Source organism: Plectropomus leopardus, chromosome 12, assembly GCF_026936395.1.
Source record: "Plectropomus leopardus strain MGB_pleo_1.0 chromosome 12, ASM2693639v1, whole genome shotgun sequence".
Lineage (NCBI taxonomy): Eukaryota > Metazoa > Chordata > Actinopteri > Perciformes > Serranidae > Plectropomus > Plectropomus leopardus.
Genome location: NC_142187.1, coordinates 4,161,172 through 4,183,675, shown reverse-complemented (window position 1 = coordinate 4,183,675; position 22,504 = coordinate 4,161,172). Strand labels below are relative to the sequence as shown.

At 38.5% G+C, this 22,504-nt stretch overlaps 1 protein-coding gene across 2 annotated transcripts; it reads right to left on the bottom strand.

The window, feature by feature from the left end:
* Window positions 1-82: 82 nt before the first annotated feature.
* Window positions 83-20,817, bottom strand: LOC121951400 (kinesin-associated protein 3-like). Of its 2 annotated transcripts, none has more exons than XM_042497705.2 (20): window positions 20,676-20,817; window positions 18,758-18,889; window positions 17,750-17,907; window positions 17,372-17,433; window positions 16,085-16,226; window positions 15,036-15,135; window positions 14,817-14,941; window positions 14,579-14,677; window positions 14,028-14,206; window positions 12,359-12,521; window positions 10,849-10,952; window positions 10,607-10,715; window positions 9,377-9,489; window positions 9,088-9,253; window positions 8,502-8,627; window positions 8,016-8,114; window positions 7,779-7,864; window positions 6,824-6,980; window positions 6,385-6,469; window positions 83-5,426 (listed from the first exon to the last, which is right to left on the bottom strand). In XM_042497705.2, exons 1-20 carry the CDS (start codon window positions 20,702-20,704, stop codon window positions 5,324-5,326), a joined length of 2,337 nt encoding a protein of 778 aa, XP_042353639.2. In that variant the 5' UTR covers window positions 20,705-20,817; the 3' UTR covers window positions 83-5,323. The 2 variants fall into 2 exon arrangements, with proteins under 2 accessions (XP_042353639.2, XP_042353640.2); XM_042497706.2 differs by having other exon boundaries at window positions 10,849-10,949.
* Between the last annotated feature and the right edge of the window lie 1,687 nt (window positions 20,818-22,504).

Below are 22,504 nucleotides of genomic sequence, written 5' to 3'. Positions count from 1 at the left end.
GTCAGCAAGATTATGGAAAAACTACTGTCAGATTTAGGCCAGTGTTTTTTAACAAAGGAAAACAAGAAGAAAAAAAAAGAAATTCACAACTTCAACATTTTAAACAACTTTTGTCGCCATACAAGTACAAATTAGTATACGGCCGACATTTCATAAGTGTACAACCATATTGTCAATAAACCAAACCAAGTAAATGTATTGAAAGTACCTACAGGCTTAACGGTACATACATTTATTTTGATGTGAAAAACAAAACTATGTAGATATGATTTATTTTTCATAAAAGAACCTTAAAGACAGTGAGAGAGATGGAAAATATCTACAGTCCAGTACTTGCTTTTGTTTACAGTGTCTTATTAAGTAGCAATAAAATCAATCATTATAAAAACACAACAATAATATACAGATTAACAATAACTTACAATAAAAAAGAAAACATCACATGCATTAAAAAATTAACTAAAGTGCAAATATGCCTATAAGTAACAGCATGTAATACAGTATGTGTGATTCTCCTCTTCATGTCGTTTAGTCAATATGCTTTTGTTTTGAAAAGTGTATCTAATATTCTCTGATCAGCATGTATACATTCAGACATGCTCTACTCTACAGCAGTAAGTGCCATACTCAAGGGTACATCATTTACTAAGTTAGCCACAAAAAAAACATATCAATAAGTTTGACTTAAATGGACGCATTGACCCCACGTGGCCTCAAGTCTTCTGATCTCACTGCTGTTCAAGTACAGAGAGCCCAAAAGCATAAAGAGTGATGATATGATGCTTAATACTGTACACTGTTTGTAGTGTCAATGTATGCAATGACATTCATTATGTCAAAGCAGGTTTTGCAGAATAGCATCACTGTGTTTTCCTTTAACATGCACGCACAAAATAAACCTCCATCTCAGTTGGTTAAATGTCAAAATATGCACTGAAAATCAACTAGTTACTGTATATGATTTAACATGTAGGAAATTAAATGTGCATCCTATTAACATGTAGTATGAGGAATTTGTATGCTTTCAATGTGGTGCCTTCTGACTATTTAACCCTCTGATACCAGAGCAAATTATAATTTATTTCAAAAACATGGAGAGAAGGCAATGAGCAATGACAGAAGAAATTACCCCAAAGTTAGGAAGAAATTAGTACAAACTACAAGAAAATTACCTCAAAATCTTCAATTTTCAAATTAAAATCAAAAAAGTAAAAATAAAACAAGGAAATTAACTGGAAAAGGTGCTTAAAATTATAATAATCAGGATCATTATAAATATAGTTTTCCCTCACTTTTTTTCTTTTTTACCTGGATATTTTTCACTAGCTTTTAAAATTATTTTCTAAATCTACTAATATCTTGCAATTCATGGTACATTTCTTACCAAGTTGTGTGTTGCCTTTTTTCCCCGCCGTGTTTGTAAAAGATATCGCACCAATTTGCTCAGGGTTCAAAGGTTTAAATTTTTGTGAAAGGAGTCTGAAAGCGGCACAAGAAAAGTGAAGTTGCTCCAGGTTTTAAGGGTTAAACAGCCATGAGATAATGGGACCTGGGCCATCGAGGATTATTGGTGTATTTTCTAATTCAGCAAGCATGGAAAACTAAAGGTTCCTCTCCTACTTTAACAGCCTTCAAGCCAGTTCAGTTATGAAAGGTGGTTTCTCTGATGTCCTTTACAAAATAAGAGTTAATAGCTAAACTAAGTGAAATTAGAAAAAACAGAAACCTGTGTACTCTGCCAGAGCATTTTTGGCCCTACTGCTAGCTGCTACATGTGCTGGCAATGACTTAAAGGACTTGTGACTTCCAGCAGTTAAAGCTGACATTGTAAGTGGACACTCCTGATGCAGTATAAGGGTGTAAAGTGGCCGGTCAATAAATCATTTTAAAGTGACGACAGACTGTATATAAAGATGGACAACAAAACAGCTTCCCAAAAGTTAAGACAAAATGTCTCAATCGCCCCCTGGTGGCTGGCAACAGTACAGGACATAAACACACCTTTTTCCTTAGATTAAGAGGTGGATTTTAGGTAGTTCTTACAAACTTTTTTCTTTTTTTAAAGTTTTTTACTAATAAGTTTGCCTTTTATTAGTTATTTGATGCAATAAATAGGGGATTTGAACACATGACTGACAGCTGTGTAAGCCAATCATGTGCTCAAAATTAGTGGCGCTGATCGCAATTGGTCGGACAGACGTATGGATGAGAACTTGACACTGTGGCTGCAATTCCCAATCACTATGACATCACCAGCAAAAGATGGCAGCTGCCAATATTTTAGCCTTATTTTTGTACAGGAGGAAGAAGTGGACATGCATTATTCATGTTTATATACAATTAATGGTAGTGACATATTGTATCCAGTTAGAAAGAGAAGGCCTACTTCTTGTGCAGTGACATGGTTTCTTTTCTCATCGCTGAATAAAAGTAATACTGTTATGGTTTGACATCAGTAACATAAAGATCACACTGAGTGGTGGCCAAAAAAATGACCAAAGACATATGCTGACACACGTCGGCACCATTTTCAACTTGGATCCAATGTTTCTTAGGCCACTTTCACACTGGGTTTGCTTTTTTAAAAATCTGATGGCCCCTCTTTGTCCTGCTGCTCAGATGGTTTTTCCAATACGTGGTGATATTTTGCTCATTAAAGTTCAGCTGTTTACCACGGTTGCCTAGAGACAAGGTTGGTTAGTGTTCTGATATGCAAGGGGAAAATGGAGAATAATGGCAGAGAGATGTAACCACGGTTGAGGGGAGCGCAGCTGCCTGTGAGGGCTGCAAAGAAGCCAACAACAAGCAGCTGTTTTCCACTACCCTCCTAGCTTAACACATCATTAAGCTTAAATGTGGCTTAGCATTGATTTTCTTACTAATAAAGTAAAGATGACAGTGTAAAGGGGACACTATTCTTTTCCTTAAAGTGTGCACAATTTTTGGTTTACAGCATGTTAATTGCCAAGAGATGTCTAATCTGACTCATCTCCCCAGTTTGAAACTTGGCTGAAGGAACTGATGGCTGTTCTACATGTAGAGAGGCTATGATATGGACTATCTAGTAATCTGCAGAAGCTTTTCAGCACATGGATCCTGGTGCTACAGTACACAAAAGATTAATAGACCTCCCCTCCACATGTCACGTACCGTTGTACTTTTCTCAAAGACAGCCCTGAAGATGTGTTTTTCTGGGGGAGGGGTAATTTTATTTCATGTAATTTTATATTATGGCTGTTATTTTTTATTTACTGTCTTTTCATTTTAGGTACATTCCTTGTCTAATTGATTTACATGTAATTTGTCCTGTTGTATTGTTAAATAAAGTGTTCCAAAAAGCAGCAGTTTGTGACTTGCGGGGTGGACAACAGATCTGTCGATCCATTCTGAGGTGATCAGATCGATACATGAGAAGAGCAGCTGCTGTGAGTGAATGCAAACTTAAAGACCTTGTAGAATGAAGGGTTTAGTTTAGCTTTCACGGTGACTGGCATTCTGCTGCTCCATCTGTGCCCAGAGTACACTCTTCACTCTGTAAGTATGGCGCTAAAAATAACCGAACTGTAAATATATATATATATATATATATATATATATATATATATATATATATATATATATATTTCAACAGGGTTTCTATAATGAACAGTCCTGTTACAACAATATAAGATCTATTCATGGCGGCAGATCTTTTAATTGTAGTAAGCCGCCACAAATTAATGTGAGATACCCTGGTAATACAAATTGTATAAAACATTTTGTGTTTCCAGGGGGAGCTGTGTGAAGTCTGAAAAAAACGAGCTTGGTTTTATTTGAGTCAGCTTTGGTTGGGGCTAATGACAAGTTTGCCAGTGTGAAAGCACCTTAAGTTGTAAGGATCATTAACAAAAATGTGCCCATTTGACAGTGACATGGACAAAAGAAAGCTTTGTACATGTTCAGACTGTGTTAGTCATACTGTAGTTCAGCAGGCTGACGTGGTGGTAAGTCAAACTTGTGGATCTCAAACCATTTAACAATGGAATGTCAGAAAGCATTTCACTAAATGTTTGTTTCTGTAGACTTGAAGAGGCAACAAACATTCATTGTTACACAGGAAAACATGCAGAAACAAACCATGGTACAGTATATCATTAGAGATGCTAAGTCCATTCACATTCTTTAAGGTATTTTCTGACCCACTGGGAAGTCACTCTAAGAGACTGTAACCTGTGGATGAGGAAGACTTAACTAATTATTTGTTAATTAGATTGCTGAAATGTGTAATGAAAGGTGAGTTTTAAATCTGCAGTGGTAGTATTTCAGTCCTTGCTGGGATTATGTATTTCAGTCTTTATGACACATAGGTGCATTTACATGGATCCTATTATTTCACTAATAATCAGAATAGTAGCCCAATCAGAATTAAAATTCCTTATGCTACATCCTAAATCAGAGAAGACTGACCCAATGCGGCCTGATCTGAAGGAATTTTCGATCAGGTTGAGAGGGGTGGTGTAAACCTTTTGGATATTTTAGCACCTAATAACCTTGTATACAGTCCAATTTGGTTGGAATAAACTTTTTTTTCTGTGCATGTTTGCTCACGTAGTGGTAACACTGGGTATCTTTGCTGGTGCTTGTAATGCACACAACATGCTGCATATGCACTCCTCAAAAAAATATTAAGCATGTGAATGCTTGGATTACTACATGTATTTGATTTTGAAACAGTGGCCTCGTGTTATGTTATTGCTACAAGTTGAATTGTTGAGTCGCTGGACACAACAATCGTCTCTTGCTACCAGCAGCTGTGGCCTGCATGAGATGTTAAGGAAAGCATCTATCCACAGACTGCATGTGAGGTGTTTAGGGGACATCTGTAATTTACAGCAACAGAAAATAACCAGCGTTACACTTCCATTACATACTACTCAAATGTATTAGCAGGTGTAACTGCTTCTTGTCTTTCTATAATTATGTATTGAATTAATGGAATTGTCTCAATAAAGTTGGAAAAACTCTTCCTATTTGGATCCACATTGCACAAAAGAAAAAAGTTGGTAAAATTCGCTAGGGCACATAAACGCACATCTTATCGGATCACCTTATTTAGCATCCATGTAAACGGTTAAAATTTGAATCTCTAATCAGAATGATTCCAGTCGGACAGAAGAAATAGTGTCCATGTAACTGCAGCTATTTTCTTAGTATGTATACCAATGTGATGTCTTCAGTCGTGAGGGTTTCTAGCAGTGAATGTTTTATCTAAAGATGTAATCATGTTTAGTGGGGAATGGATCTAAGACGACAGGACGTCCTGTGTGTGTGTATGTGTGTGTGTCTATGAGTACTGATAGAAGGGTTGTTCATCAGGTCTGAAGCCGTAGGCGGTAGCTGGTCTCCCAGGTGATGAACTGGTCTGGTCAAAGACATCACTGCCATCTCTGGAAAACAAAGCCAGTCAAATGAACACAGACAGTTAAGAAGAAGAATAGTAGCTTTACATTGTGGTGGAACAGTTAAGAGCATACAAGCCAACATTAGTATTTTTGTTATGACACTGAATCATTTTCAGAAAAGTCTTTTATGATGTCACAGTGAAGCCAACCTTTGACGTTTTAGATGTAAAATATTTTCAATTCATCATTTTATCCTAATAAGCATTTCTGTGAAATTTTGTCATAATTACCATTTGAATTTTTCACTTAGAGCCAAAAACATGTTTTTGTGAGGTCATAGTGACCTTGACATTTGACCACAAAATTCTAATCAGTTCATTCTTGAATCCAGGTGAACGTTTGTGCCAAAGTTGGAAAAAAATAAAAATAAAATAGATACCTCGACGTGTCCTTGAAATATCACGTTTACATGAATGAGACAGAATAGGTCACAGTAACTTTGACTTTGACCTATGACCCCCAAAATCTAATTAGCCTTCACTGAGTCAAATTGACATTGGTGCAAAGTTTGAAGAAATTCCCTCATTGTTGAGATATCACGTTCATGAGAATGGAACGAATAGTCTGAAAACGTAATGCTTCCTGCCACAGCAATGGCCGGCATGGAGCCAAAACTAAAATAATTCTGGCCCTAAAACTGGCTAAATTCAAGTGTGACTGGCTTTCTTTTGTTGAACTGACCTTTTCCACAGCTGTCTGTATATATGTTTGTGTACACCATCTGATGCTTTATAATGCATACATTAGGAGATAATCAATCTTTGGCAGTCAGCTAAAGAAATGCTTTTAACTGTTTAGGGGAAGAAGGCAAAGCACTTTCTGTTGTTTTTCTGCTAGCAGAGTTTAAGCTGGAGAAACTGGACAAAATATTTGTTTTTTTTGTTTTTTTTCTTTCACCCAAACCAGTTGGGACAGCTTATGTTTCTCGAGTGTGTTGCCTCACCCTGTATGGTGCAAGTCTCCATTTTGAGGCTGTAGGTCACTGAAGAAATCTGGGCTGACTGAACCATCTGCTGGAGTAATTCCATCTAAAGACACATACACATGAGAATAAAATGCACACATACACACACAGTTCACACACAAAACAATTTGTTCACAAGCTCTTTGGTGTTGCAGAGAGAGCTTGCAGCAGTGGTTATCTTGCTTCCATCTGACTCCAGCCTCCCTCTCCAAACTAGGAGCATTCCAACTGACATCCAATATAAGTGACACACTGACTATGGATACGTATCCCATACAAACCCACTTCAAACAACTCTAACTTTTCCTTTAAAATTCTTGTGGTAAACTTGATTATTCAGGATATGAGATAAAATGCCCGGTATGTCACTTTTTGCAGAGTATGTTATTCTACGTTCATAGACCAGTTGTGTTTGCACCTGCACTATAGAACAGATCGGTCCTGTCGTTGTCGTTGTCATAGAGATATGGTTCAGACTCATCAGCTTGGCGACTCTCCACCATCTCCAACCACTGGTTGTTGTGGAAACGGAACTTCTCAGACTGAATCTTTCTCCCCCACTCTTCATCGTACTCCTGAGAGATGAAGGTTACATTAATTAGATAACAACTTACAAAGACAGGAAGGTGTGTTTCTATGACTCAAATGTAACTTAGGTACTTAACCCTTTGGGCCCAAGCTTTAAAAATATTATACATTAATATTATTTCTTCTTTCACTGACTTGATTTTTTAACCAACATTATTCCTAATCATAAGTATCAATTATCCCTTGCTTTTCTGAATTTTAAATTTTTAAATACCAGGTTTTTGTCATGATGCCACTATGTTTTTAGATAACGCAACAACAACAAAAAAAAAAACACAAAAAAAAGAATTATTTTCAATATACTACATGCTAAATACGTTGTCTTTTTATTATCACAGCCTGGGATATGTCAATGACATATTCTCTCTATATGCCAAATATGTTAAAAATTCCATCAACAGGTGGAAAATAGTAAAAATGACAAATTCTAAGACAAAAGCCCAGAATGACACCCAGAAATAACACAATGTAGGTTTTTATGCTTTGATGGCTGTGGGGTCAAAAACTGCAGTTTGAATGGGTTTCAGTGGTGCATGTTTTGCACTTAACAGTCTGATTGTAACAGTTTAGTTTCCACATTGTATTTTAGACTTATTGTAGGAGGTGAACTAGAAATTTCAAGATTTAACAAATGCACAGACTTGCCAAAATTAATGCCATACACATGAACACAGCCAAAATTAACACAAAATGAAGAATGAAAAGTGGGTTTACTGCAACAAACAGTCCCTAAGGGTTAAAGTTGCTACCCTGTGTGTGCATCAGCCATGTGTGTCATCACTTACAGCAATAATATCAAGGGTGTTGTCACACACTTTTCTGATCTCAGTATTCTTGTCGTGCATCAGATCTATGAGGTAAGCTGGAGCCTCTGCAGAGAAGGTTAAAGAAAGAAATTCTTCCAGGGTGCTGGTGTGAGATTTTGCATTCTGTGAAACTTGTTTCACTTCAACCTCAGTAGATGCAAAAGAGGTTGTTAATCTTTAAGTATAGGGGAGACAAGTGCATTGTGGGAAGGATACGGGTGTCTTTGATGATGACGTCTCGTGTAGCTTGGTGAAAAACCATCTGATAGAAGACGTAGACGATCTGACACACAAACTCATCATCCTCCTGTTGGGCTACAAACGGAAAAAGCAAACGGAAAGCAGGTTGTAAACTGTTAATGGTGTGATATCTGTGAGCAGGTTTCATATTTCATATTGCCAGTGAGCACTATTTGGTTTATTTGTGTGTTTTCAATATGGTTACAAATGAGCAGCCTTTAATTTGGCCTGGACGTCTGCACAAACGAAACAGTGATTTTCATTTCACATCTCAGTGAGGACAAGAGGGTTTATTCTGAAGGACATCTGTACCTTTAAGACCTTTACAAAAGCAAGTATACTGACAATTAAAATATCCAAGTCACTCTGTTCATGAGACAACACATCTTGACAAAAACTACAGGTGTGTGTGTGTGTGTGTGTGTGTGTGTGTGTGTGTGTGTGTGTGTGTGTGTGTGTTACCATTCAGTAGCTCAATAAGGGCTGGAATAATGCCAGATTTCGCCAACATGGCGGCACAGGCGTCATCCATGGAAACCGTTCCTATCATTATCACCACCTCCAGGATGAGGTCGTCCTCTGCTGAGCCTGAAACAAACACAAACAAACCTCACAAGATGAACCTTCATCAATGTTGGTGATCTGGGCTGTTGCGGTAGAGAAAAACATGCAGCAAAAATGACATATATTAAGTGACAAATGGAAGCTTTGAAATTACACACAAAGCACACAAACTAAGCACAGTGAGCCAAGATAACATTTTAATTTGGTTCAATCCAGGAGCCTGCAAACAATACTAGATATTAGTAAACACTCTTATCTGTTTCTTGGCTGCTTGCTATTATCTGCCTGCTGCTAACAATGAATGTTTAGAAAGGAAGTGAACTTTAACTGGAATGGTGACAGAAGTGTCATGGGTTTTTCAAAATAAAGGTGTTTCTTTAAGATGATGGTACGAATGTATTGTTTAACTTTGCATCAATGACAGTGTTTTTTATTATTATTGAATCAATATACCAATCCAAATCAATTGGTACCTAATCAGTACCTGGTTTAAGTCTGTCTTTGAGGTAGGGGACCAGGTTGTACTCCTTCAGCACCAACTCCCAGTCCAGGTCAGGGATGGTGAGGTTAGCCAGAGTCCCCAGACACTCCAGAACCCACTCCTCCTCTTCCTCTGCACGGATCTCTGCTGCCAGATCACCAACATAGTCCTGACAGACACAAGAATAAAGATGACATCTACTGCTTGTACTACTACCACTTACACTAATACTCACTAATACTCACGCTGCAACAAAACCTCAATTTTTTCACAATACACCTTTGTGACTCACTATAAAGACTGGTTTGGTTGGCCCATCATGTTGTGAGATGTTTCTGATCATCTTCATCAGAAGGCAATCTTTCATCTTCAGAGCTCTCTTCATAAGCATCTTTAACCCATTTCCTGCAGACACAAACAGAGACTTCACAGTAAAACACAGCAACTGGTTTACAAGGAATCACAGATCAATTCAATAGGACTATATACTCACGGAGTAGAGAAAAGTTGAATCAAACAATACCCGGTTTATGCATTTCTAAGATTGTTGAGGCACCCCAGTGCACAGAAATATACTGTTAAATACCCTGTTTTGAAAAACAGTGATGAACAGTACTTTATTTATCTGAGTATAAGGGGTGGTGGGTCAAAATGCATGACCCTGCCTTCACCATTAATAACCACATTACACTTTTCAGACTATGAAAAATGGTGTGAATTTGGTATGTTTGACAGAAAACATGACATAAAACTGAGTTGTGAGTTTTGAATACAAAATACAACCACTTAAGGTTGACTGTCCCTCCCCTAAGCCAAATCAAAAATTATGACTCCCTCCCCAGTGTTTCAAAAATTATCTTGAGCACCTCACCTGTTTTGCAGCACCCTCATAAATAATAAACAGTCCCCAATGCCGCTCTCTCCTGCACCAAAATTTTAGTCCAACTTTGGAGCGCTATTAGGCCCCCTTCCTGACAAGATAGTGTAACATGATTGGTTGGATGCCTCAGGTAATCTAGTTTAATATGATGTCTATATCTTACCTGTAGCTGTAAAACAGAGCCTGCTGCAGCAGGTTTCATTTGCTATTGTAATTCTGCCTAAATCCTCACTTGCAGCTCCACCTGCCACACCTGCTGCTTCTTCATATTTTTTAGCCAGACATTTGGCCTTTGTCTCTCTTCTCCGTTCATTTTCCTGTTCTCTCTGCACCCTGGCTTTTCTTTTGGGGACCCTAAATTTTGGTGAGGTATTTTAACTAGTCAGGCTGCAGCTCCCCTCACATCTTTACATCAGCAGCATGTGTGACTTTGGTGCGACCCATGCTCAGATGGGCCGCACCATTTCATGTTAAGTGCCAGGACAGGGATTTGTTAATCATGTAAATATATAAATTATATTTTCAGTGATATAATTGGTGACTTAATTGCTGTCGTTGGGCTCATTTAGCGGTTAAAGTAAGATCTACTGGTGGTCTGGAGAGCCATTATGCGTTCATTAAAAGCAGCTCAGATAAATTTACCTTCACACATGAGCTGTGCATTCCTCTTGTTTGCAGCCAGGTTGATGCAGATGGAGATGAGCTCAGCTTCGATTTCCTCCTCACCGTGTTCATATAGCATTTGCATTAGCTAGACATAAACACAAAGACAAGCACAGTTTTACCTGTAGCTATAAAACTATCAAAATCAGCAGAAATATTGAGGTTAACCGTTAACATTTCTAAAGTTTGTTTAAAGTTATTTTCAGTGGATTTCATTGTACCTGAGGTATGCAGTCAGTGTAAACAAACATGCCCTTAAAGCGGTCGTCGATGCTGATGTGATACAGGATGCGCATGGCGACCTGACGGTTGTTCTCATCACCTGCTTGACAACAAAAATACATACACAGAGCAATACTGAAATAAAAAAACAGCAAAAAAAAAAACCACTTCCAACACCTCATTAACATATGGATTTTGAGCAGGTATAATGTTTACACAATGTTCACCATGTAACAGGTCTTCACTATCCTACACATATTTGGTCATTACCCAAAGTATTGGAAAAACTTGGCAAAGCTTGGTCTGTTGATGAACACCAAAGTGATTACAATCAATGCTGTGGAGACTTGAATGTCTCTACCAAATTCACTGACTATCCATCTTACAGTTGTTTCTCGAATATCCCAACTGTCAACCTCACAGTGGTGAGAGAGGAAAGGTCAAAGCAATACGTGCTGAATTTTGCACCTTGCACATAGATAAGGCGCTTTGCAATAGAAGTCGACAGATTATCGGCCCAGCAGACTATTGCAGTCAATATTCTGCATTTTGCCAATTTTCTGCAGTCTTAGATGAAATTAATTAATGAAAAAGTGCAAAGAAAGCGTGGGCTTCCAAGGAACTTTTACTTTGTAAAACCTCAGGGAGCTATTTTTATTTAAATTTTCCATTGACTTTAACAGAAAAGTCGCTGGGAACTTGCTGTATATGATGTTGAAGGTTTGAGTTTTGATTTAACATTTGCTAAAGGCATTTAAACAAAGCCTTGAGTTGGAGTTTGTTAGTTATATTCCAAATCCTAAATACTGACAGACAGATTTTCATTTTCATTGCAAATGCATATCAGTTCAAAATAACCGTCTCATTAACTACTAATAATCTGTATTGGCCCTGAAAAAACAATATCTGTTGACCCCTTACTTTGCAGCATGCACATTATGCCATACAGTTTACATTGCTACTGTTACTGCACTTTTGTCCTCTGTATGAATTAATGTTGTTTTTTTCTTTTTCTTTCTTTCTTGATATTTCTGTGGTCTGTTCCCGCCAAGGGACGACGAATGTAAATTAGCAGTCCTGCTAAATCATATTTACATTTGTATTTTTTACTGATGTTGATTAATATGTTGTGTCCCTTTTAAATTAGAAATTAAGTAAATAAATAAAGAATCTCCGAAGTCTGTAGGATTCATCCCCTTAACAGCATGAACATGTGTCACACATCATACAAAAAGCCAAACTGTCAAAAAGAAGTCATGAGATCACAAAAATAATCAGGATTAAGCCCCTGACAGACATGAAAATCTGCACAAAATTTCATGGCCATTCATTTCACAACTGTAGTTATTTCAGTCGGGACCAAAAATGGTAGCCCGACAATTTAAGATTACGGGCTCAGCAGAGGTAGTAATTCATCACATGACCACTGAGCTGTGTATGTGTGTACACACTTTATATGAAATATAGTCAGTATGTACTGTATGCTGCTATGTTAGTGTGTAGTGTTACCCAATAAAGCAGTCAATTTAGGTAACAGTCCAACTTCCACCATCTTGGCTCTGAGTCCAGAGTCGAAGGAGAGGTTGAGCAGCAGACGCAGAGTCAGGTTCAACAGGTCTTCATGGTCACAGGGAACCAGCCGAGCCAATCGCTCCACAGTATCCACCTCAGCCTGCATATCCAAAACACAAAATCAGACAGTTTTTGGAGAGGGTCTCTGCCATCACAGACTATGTTGGGTTCTGCATCACCACCACAATCTATTAAGGCATTCAGATAATTTCCCAGGTCCAAATCCTGGATTAAACATTAAATAATTTAAAGGAAAATATGACATACGTATGTATGCCAGCCAATCAAGTGGCAGCTTCAGATGACATCCATGTCTGTCCAGACACAGCCACAATAGCAGACAATGCTTCAAATATGGATGTGGCTACAAAGTCTTAAACATGGATGCTTCAAAACATCTTTAACCTAGCAGCACAGATGATCTCTACAATCAGCAAATTTCAAGATCAGTGTCACCAATTCAGTATCTGACCAAATCTCTCCTCTTCTGTTCCCGAGTTAGGATGTTGACTAACGGCAGGAAAAGTGATTTTGCAGAACATTCACAGTGTCACAGTGACACTGAGTCAAGTTATGGCAAAAAAATATATTTTGAGAGGTCACAGAGACCTTTAACCACCAAAATCTAATCAGTTCATCATTGAATCCAAGTGAAAGGTCCTCTTGAAATATCACGTATACGAGAAAAAGAGAGTATTCTCCATTGTTTGTTGCTTTTGTGCAGCCTTGCATGAGTGACCTGAATGAACTGTCTTGAATGTTTGTTTTTGCCATCTTTACATATTTTGTGCAGATTACATTAATAGATTCATTGACTTTTCGCTTGCTGGGCTTTTGTTACAAATGCACTTCCAATGGTGTTGTGAGTGTGGCTGTCTCTAGCCCTCCACCACAGTTTATCTCCCCTCCTACCAGGGCAGTGCAACACCGTGCACCATAGACAACAGCAAAATGCAAGAGACTCACACTGAGCTGAAACGGATTTGCTCGCAAGTTAGATAAATAACATAAATAAACATTCATATACTACATTTTGCTGTTAATAATGGTGGGTGGGTGCAGCCCCTGCTCTTACACACGCAGAACTCAGCCCAGTGGAGAAGAGACGGAGAGTTGGATAGTTGACAACCAGTACACTTTTTACATTGCTGTGCATGAAAGCTTTGTGAGAAAAAACACCTGTTTGACAGCTAATTCTAAAGAATGGATCAGATCGGGCTCTATACAGCCCAATACAGCCGATCCCAATCAGTTAAAAAAAAAAATGCCTTGATCAGCCCTGAGACAGGACATAATGAGCTCACTATGAAAACAAATGTAAATATATAAAATCGAGATCTTAATGGTCATTAATTGATAATCAAATTATCACATTATTTTACCATAGAAATTGTCATGCAGCATTGGTGATACTGAATCTGTCATTTAGGTTGACAATAGAAGGAAATGATCATGATCAATGATGAGTTGTAGACTCGAAGCTAGCAGTGACACTCTTGGCAATGACTCAACATTGCTTGGTGTCAGTGCAATTTAGGTTTTTTTATCTGTCCGTCCTCACATGATTTGTCTGTGCTGACAGGACAAGTACATCTCTTCAACTTACCATGTCATTCTTGTTTTCCAGAAAGATTGACAATTTCTTGAGAAATGAAACCACCAGGACCAGCAGCTCCTCATCATCCCGCTCAAGAACTTTGACGAGCAGACCAACAATGTTTTTGTTTCTCATCTTCAGCTCTGTCCTTGTGTCCTCAGCAAGGTTCAACAGCAGGTAAAGAGACACTGGGGGACAGTGACAGAGACAGAAAAAGGGGAAGGAATGAGAAACAAGGAGAGAGAGAGAGAGAGAGAGAGAGAGAGAGAGAGAGAGAGAGAGAGAGAGAGAGAGAGAGAGAGAGAGAGAGAGAGAGAGAGAGAGAGAGAGAGAGAGAGAGAGAGAGAGAGAGAGAGAGAAATTTTAAAATTCAAATATCAGTAACTTCATATTTCTGGTAGTACCACACAGGCCATACTTTGGTTACTATTAAAAACAAGAATACCAATGGATCTAAATATTTTGCAGCAATGCGGAATTCAAATCACATAACACTAGCAATGTGTTATTGCTAATGTATGACAAAAATAAGTTCTTTAAGTGCTGAAAGTTCTGCCCACCTCTGAGCAGCTGTTCCTGTTTAGCCAGAAGACCATGGTATTTTCTCACAGCTTTGTCCTGGTCTCTTCTCAGAGAGCCATTATCTGGTGCTGACTCACGTACACAAATGAGAGTTAAGGAACACACACAGTGCACTAACACACAAAATTGGTCAAGTCAACTATCCAGGAGGAGGTTAGACAGCTGATACCCGACAGTTCAAATGGAATGAGCAGATGACAGCAGATAAAAGGATATAAGCCTTGGTTTTCTTGCGTAGCTCCTCACGCCAAACATCATGTCTCTTCAGCTCATGTTCCACCACGCTCATACACAAAGCACCGATTTTATAATGACTCACCACTCCGTGAAACTGGGAGAAACTGCAGGATAGGAGATGAAATGCACTGTATCAAAGGATGACGCAGAACAGTTAGACATATTAAAGGAACGTGTGCCATTGTGAGTGTGTGTTACCTGGAGAAGCAGAAGAAGATGTAAATGATGATGGTGGCAAGCTCTACGCTCTGTTTCCAGTCCTCCCTCAGCACTCTGGCCAAAGCACCTAGAGCTGCCTCTATACACACACACATGCATGCACGCACGCACGCACACACGCACACACACACACACACACACACACACACACACACACACAAAAAAAAAAGTTTACATTTGAGGTAACAGTTCTCATGCAAGTACATGCAGAGTAGACTGTGGCACCAGTTGTGTGTTAAATAAGGCAACAAGTGTGGTTGAGATGTGAATTGTTGTTGGTACTGTTGGTTGCTTGTTACAGAAACTTGGAGCTGTTAAACTACAGCATAGGCTTACTTTACCAGAATCTTGACTAAGAGATCTTTGCTGGCGTTTTTATTTACGGCCATATGTAAGGTTGCCCCCTTCAAAGTCTGACTGAAATAGATTCAAATCGAGTTGTGGTGTGCTTCTGGGGACGTTTTGGTCCCCAGATTTTGCTGTGGAATGAGTGTTCTCGGCTTTCATTCAACTCTCCGGTACAGTAGGGAGCTATGGACTCACAGGCAGCGTCACAGAGGAGAGATGAGAGACCCTCGGCTTAGAAGTGGTGAAATTAGGTAGTGCAGGTGCCCCATGTACAGAGACTGTGTTCTTGCTGCAGCGGCTGCGGATTTGATTCCAGCTTCGGCCTTTTGCTGCATGTCACCCCCCCCACACACACACACACACACTATAACTGTCCTATCTTAAATAAAGGCAAAAGCCAAAAAAATAATCTTTAAAAAAAATAATAAGAATTTTTTTTTAAAAAAGGTGCATAGTTAATCCAGAGGTAACGTGCAGATTCTTTCCCTCATTGGCCAGTTGACTGGTTGAAGAGTAGGTAGAATGTCAGTTGACCAAGACTTTCTTTAGTTGATTACAGCCAAACCTGAAGTACCGTACTTCAAATCTGTTGCTATTAAGTAAAATAAGTATACATGCAAATATAGGTATGAGCTTCTTTGCTATAAACATCAGAGTTAGCAGGTTGAATGACACTATACCGTTCTGCAGCAGCTCCTCCAGGTTATCAGGGTTGCGGGCGAGCTGCAGAATGAGAGCCGAGCCGCGAATCTTCTCTGGGATGCCTTCATACAGCAGCTCAATATACTCATCCACTCTGGTTATATTGGCCTCTTCATTTAACTATGCAGACAAACAGATATATACTGTTAGTGATAATAAGGCATGACACTTGAATCTTTTTAGTCTTTCACCAGCCGTGTTGTAAATTAAACTCTACAGGCATGGATGAATAAATAAATAAAAAAGAATGAAAGTAACAGAACAAAATTTTGACAATGTTGTCTGAGAACTGAGATCAATGGCTGTGAGGAAATAAGATGCACGAACAAACAGCAATAATCAGTCAGTAGTAGGGCTGGAGTGATCAACAGCGAATAATCAGAGCTTCGGTCAGCGAGGGTGGGGGGTGGCTGAGGGTGGAGCCGTGACAGACACTGTGCATCCAGGATCATGATAAACACAGAGACAGAGAGGGGCTGAGCGGACCAACTCAAACTCCAGAGCAGTTGAGTCCAATGACTTTTACATGCACTTTTTGAGACGTTACACAGCTTGTGACATTTTTTATTATCACGGACAAATTATCATACACCTCGCCTTTAAGCCAGCATTGAAGGTAGTAACAGCACCAAAGCGACCTCTGTGTTGATGGAATAGCTAGCAGGACGAGATTATGGGCAGCGTGGGTGTCAAGTTTTGACAAAGTGTTGCATGCTATTCACTGCAGGAGATTTAAAAAAACAGCTGAAGGCTGTTAGCACCTAACTCAAAGAAGTACAGTGACTGAAAATGTCTGCAAATTGGGAAAACATTGTCCAGGAGCTCCTTTCCCTTCAGAGAGGGAGTTTTACTGCCATTTAACAGGACAGTGAATGATTGTTGTTGCCATGTTCTGCCACTGTGCTGCTGACATGTATGTTATATGTCACACTAGAGGCTAAAACTGCTGTGTTAAACGTCATGCCTGTCCCGCCTCTTTTGCTTCTGGGATGCCTGCATCCTGTCCATTGTTTGCGTTTTTTCCCTGTGCTGCTGCTGAAGAGTCAGCTGACTTTCGCTGATTTTTAAACAATGACAATAAAAATCTTTTTTTATCTTATCCTATCTATCTTAAAATCACACACTGGAGTGAAATGATGCCACGATTATTTATGTAAAAATGCAAAGGCGTTGCAAAAGGGGACTTTGTGGCAGCACTACAGTGTGATCTGTGTAAAAAAAATTTTTTTTTAAATTTCATAAAGGCATGTGTTTTCATTTGTTACCTCCATTCCTTCAAACGGTGTCAGCTCTCTCGGTTTCACAGTTCGTTTCTCTTTCTTCTCCACTGGTGAAACAAAAACACAAACAACCAACAATGAAAACATTATTTCAGTATGACAGTATTTAATTCAAAACTCTGAAAGTTTGATTTACTTTGTGTAAGCTTTATTATTTTATTAAATATTGTACTTGTATGTACAAACTCTCTCTTCATGTATTAATATATAGCGCATGTTCCAGGAGCTACATGGCTAATCGGTGAGAGGGTAAACACTGTGCCAGGTGAGTGTCAGCCAGCAGGTTTGTGACCACATTTTCATAATGAAAATTGGGATAAATATTTAGACTCTACAGCAAAGCGTGTAATAATGTTGACTGACTTTTGCCCTCGACGGGGGAAGATTTCCTGTTCTGCAGGTAGTAGAGGAGCTGCTCCACTTGGGGCAAACGGGAAGGAGGGATGAGTTTACACTCCTCCACCACTTTCTTGGCCAAAGCTCCCACATCTGTACTGGGAGATAGACTTTTCACTCGGATACTGGAGAAAGGAGAAGAAGACAAAGAGAAGGCTGACAGATGAGCAAATTGGCTTGATTTCTTTCAACAACACTGGAAAAAGACAATGATGAAATGAAATGACATTACAGAAGAAAAAAAGAAAGAAAAAAGTAGAAGAAAATTACATGAAAATAATTTTAAAGAACAAAGAAAAAAAGAGGGGAAAAAGGAAAAATAAAGTGAAATGAACAAGGAATTGACCTGGAAAATTTGCTTAAAAAATATATAGAGTGTTAAATGTGTCTAAGGGCAGAGGGATGTCGTACACTTTAAAGCCCTCTGAGGTAAACCATGTTTTGTGATAATGGGCTCTAAATAAAATTGACTTGATTTGGCTTAATGACAGTTTAAAGTTGTTGTTTTCTTTATTGCAAATTGGGCATTAACCTATGATCTGTATTCACCTAAGGACAGGCATGTGGTGTAACCTCACCTAAAAGCATTTTAGGAACCAGCTGATGTCACATTTGTGAGGTCAGTTTGCATGACACGAGATACCATTTTAGCGTACCAGTTAAATGACAACAACATTGCTCATTGCTCCTATACAGTCTAGATGTGTAAGAGTACTACAGTGGTGACTTCAGGGACCAGCCTGAATAAAACAAATCTAATTCCAGTGACGATAACAATAAATAAAAACACGTAAAGAACAATGGAAATCTGGATTGTGTGAGAGAGGGGAGATAACACAAAGAGCAAATCAACTGCAAACATTAGAAAAGTTCTGTGACAAACTTTTATTACTCCATTTCAATTCAATCAGAGGAGGAAGACACGATGAATCACAGGAAAAATAAAAGTTCTGTTAACAAAAAGAGTTCACTCACATTTTTTGTCCCTCCTTTCGTTCTCCCAGCATATGACCTCCACCCTCTCCCAGTATAGATGCTTCCACCTCATAGTGGACCACGAGGGCCTTCTCTGTGGGATGGACATCCAAACTGCCCGCAGTCACTTTGCTTTGGGTGACAATGAACAGACAGTTAATATTAACTCAAGTGTCATTGTTTTTCATGTATCATAACCACAAAATATGAAATATGATTATTTTTTTTAAAAAAAACAGTCACATCCAAGCCACACCGTCGAGAACAGTCCCTACCAGCCTTTAAAAGTTAATGATGTAAATAAGAAAAAAGAGATGCACAAGAAATAGATACTGGTGTAGTATCGAAGGGTGTTCTCCCATTGAATCGTGCCCCCACCCCCCTAGGTTTGCGAGGGACAGAGGTGAATGAGGACTAGGTCAGTGAAAAGTACTTCATGTTTTCCTTAAAAATAAAAATTAAAAGTGTTTGGGCCACATGCATAGGAGGGGCAGAGGATGATTGGTTATGTAGTTCTTATAGTTCACCATTTTTGGGGTGCACTGATCAAAGTTGTGGTGTTAAGAAATAATGCAAAAAATTAAAAATTTAAAAAAATGTTTAAAAAAATTAAAAAGAAAGAAAAAAAAGAAAGAAAAGAGGGGGAGTGGGAGAATAGAAGAGGGTATATTAAAATATAAGAAAAATACAAATATGCATATAAAACATATAAAAGATCAATTAAATCTATCAGCAAAATATGACCATAATTTAAAGTAGAATCATGTAAGTGCTTCAAGTGCTGAGATAATTAAAAGACATTAAAACACACTTGGGTTCATAATAAAATCATACAGTGATGGGTGCTATAAGTGCACAGCCACTAATGGTCTGGGTCAGGTCTCGATAGGGGAAAGACATATTGACGAGGAAACAGTCTTTGGCACGACACCAGTGTATACTATTTAGCTCTTACTGTCATCCCAGGAGCAGTTACAACCATTTCAAACTGTCCCTAATATTAACCATCCACTAAAACAATAAGGAGGGCACGCCCAGACAGCGGCATACAGTGCAGGACTGGCTAATTTACGAGCTAACATGTTTTCATAAAGGGCTGGATAATTAGAAACATTACCTCAACTCACGATGTAAACCACCACGCAGTAAACCAGCATAAGAAAGTTAATTATCTGGGCAGTTTATCGGTCATCGTTTAACAGTAGCTTGCTAGCTATATGAGCTATAACCCAGATATAGCCCCTTCCGTTGAGTGAAGATAACGCCAAACCCCATTGGACAATCTGTCAGTTTAATAGCGTTGCATTTACTGGCGAGAATATAGGTCGGTTTGTAAATAAACACATTTTAAACATTTTTTTGTAGTCTTCTGGTGAATTCGGCACGAACAGCAAGTCTGTTTCTTGTACACATATATAAGCCCTCTTAGATTTTTGCAATGCGTTAGCGCTGTCTGCCACTGTGGATAGGTTTTAGATTGTGGAAACGGTGCCAGTTGTAAAATGCGACATTTTAGCATGAATAGGCTTTATTTTAGGATTGAAAATATGCCGAATTGATCAGTGGGTCATATTGGTTTACAAAAGATCTTAAGACACCTTACAGTTGTAATCGTTTTGTCTAGCGAGCGAGAAAATATGAAATCCCCATGTTTGACCAGTAACGATCAATGGTGAGATTCTCCATACAACAGAACCGCACGCATCGCGGCTAATTAGTCGATGGCATTTCATAAGCCTATATGCTTTGTAAATGTTTTATTACACCTGGCGTGGTATGCTGTCGTGTTTTTATGTTACATCTATGGATTTAAAATGTATTGTAGTAAAACTAACGTAGCTAGCTAACGTTATGTTCTTCCCCAAAATACTTAGCGTTAAGTTAACATTACATTAATGTTAACTTTGTTATGTCTTACCGTTTGAGGTAGCGCGCGTCATCCTGCATCTTCTTCAAATTTAATATTTCAGATTTGGATTTCACTTGATGACTAGATTACATTTAATAGATCTCCCAAATCACGACCACTAAAATCCGTGTGCTAATCGCTAGCACCGCTGTCATAAGAGTGGACTACAAACATGGGGTTCTTATTTTTTATAATATTGGGCTTTTTTCCCCACAGTCAAGACTCTCAGGCAGCCATTATTTTCGTACTCAATGTAAATACGACCTCGTGAGGAAAGGATTGACATTAGGTAGTGAGCAAAACCTTAACCTTGATTTTGCCACAACAGGTAATCATATACAATTGCCAATCAATGCCAATCGAATGCCAATCGGCAGGTTGAAAGGGCAGCAGCTGCCTGAGAGACTAAACTCGGGGATTTCTTCCTAAGCAGAAATCTACTTACAAGGGCATGTCCCTGACTGCAACTACAATCAGTGTCTTAGTTTTGCTTAAAAAAAATTGGCACACTTGATGAACACGCCTTCATTCACGCTTACAAATTTAAATCGTGTGATTGGGCTGATTTTAATACATCATTTTAGCCGTCTTTCACATCATATGGGATTAAAGGTTGCGATTTGATTGTGTGTTACCAGTATAGTTGTATATTAGAGCGTCTATTTGCACACTGAATGAATAGCTGCCTACCTTTGAGGTGGGAGGCAGATCTGGTCATATGAACCAAAGTTCCATCCAGATAAAATACTGTGTATTACCAAATAAGAATCAATTCAGGGCGAAGTGGCCATGATTGAGTCATTGACTTAAATGGGAACAACTTCTATTTTTTTTAAAACTTTTTTTAAAAAAAACTTTTTTAACTTAAAAAATATTACAATCACTAGGTTGCAGTGTCATTGTGGCATACCGAAGTTGCCTACCTGTGGCGTTTTGAATTAAGTACAGATTTAAACCATATTTGCCAATAAACATGAACATGCTGCCACTTTCAGAATTGATTTTCTGTTAATATTAAACAGCCCTAATACAGGGAAATTTTGTCCTACCTTCCTAACTCCCTTTTCTTCCTGTAGTTACAGTTTATGCGAGTCCTGTCCTTTGGAACTGAGAAAAAGCACTGGAACAGACTCACCCATGAAAGGATTTATACGCACCAGGCACATTATGTTTTTGATGACTGGCTAACAAAACAATGAAATAATGTTATGTTATATCTAATTTAATAAATAAGGAAATAACCATAGATACAGAAACGTAGATACCGCATCCCCTATTTGACGTGACGTCTTGCGCCATATTGGCGAGGTCGAGATCTGCTAGTAGACAAATGCACGTGTATTGAGAGGTGCAGATTTCACTATAAATTCGACTGTATCTTCCTTAATTGGAACCAGTTTTCGTAAAATGATTTTTGTTATAACTGTTGGAAAGTGAAGGTGATGGTGGTTACTTGTATTAATTATTACTGAATTAGTTACTGGAGCCAATCTAATCAGCTCTATGACAAAACAGTGATCTCCTTGACCTTGAACAGCCACAACACAAAGACATGCAGGCTCCAACTTGTGAATAAGCAACATCCAGTGATGGAGTGTAACAAAGTACATTTATTCAAGTACAGTGCTTTAGTACAGTTTTGATGTAATGGTACTTTAGTATGTGAATTTTCTGCTTCGTCAAATTTCATGGAACTTAATTTAATTCAACTTAATACTTCCACTACATTTCAGAAACATTACATCTTTAAAAACGCATTTATTTATTTATAAGCAGATTTTGACCTCCCTGATATGGCACCAGCGCAGAAGCAGAAGTTTCTTTATATATAGGTTAGC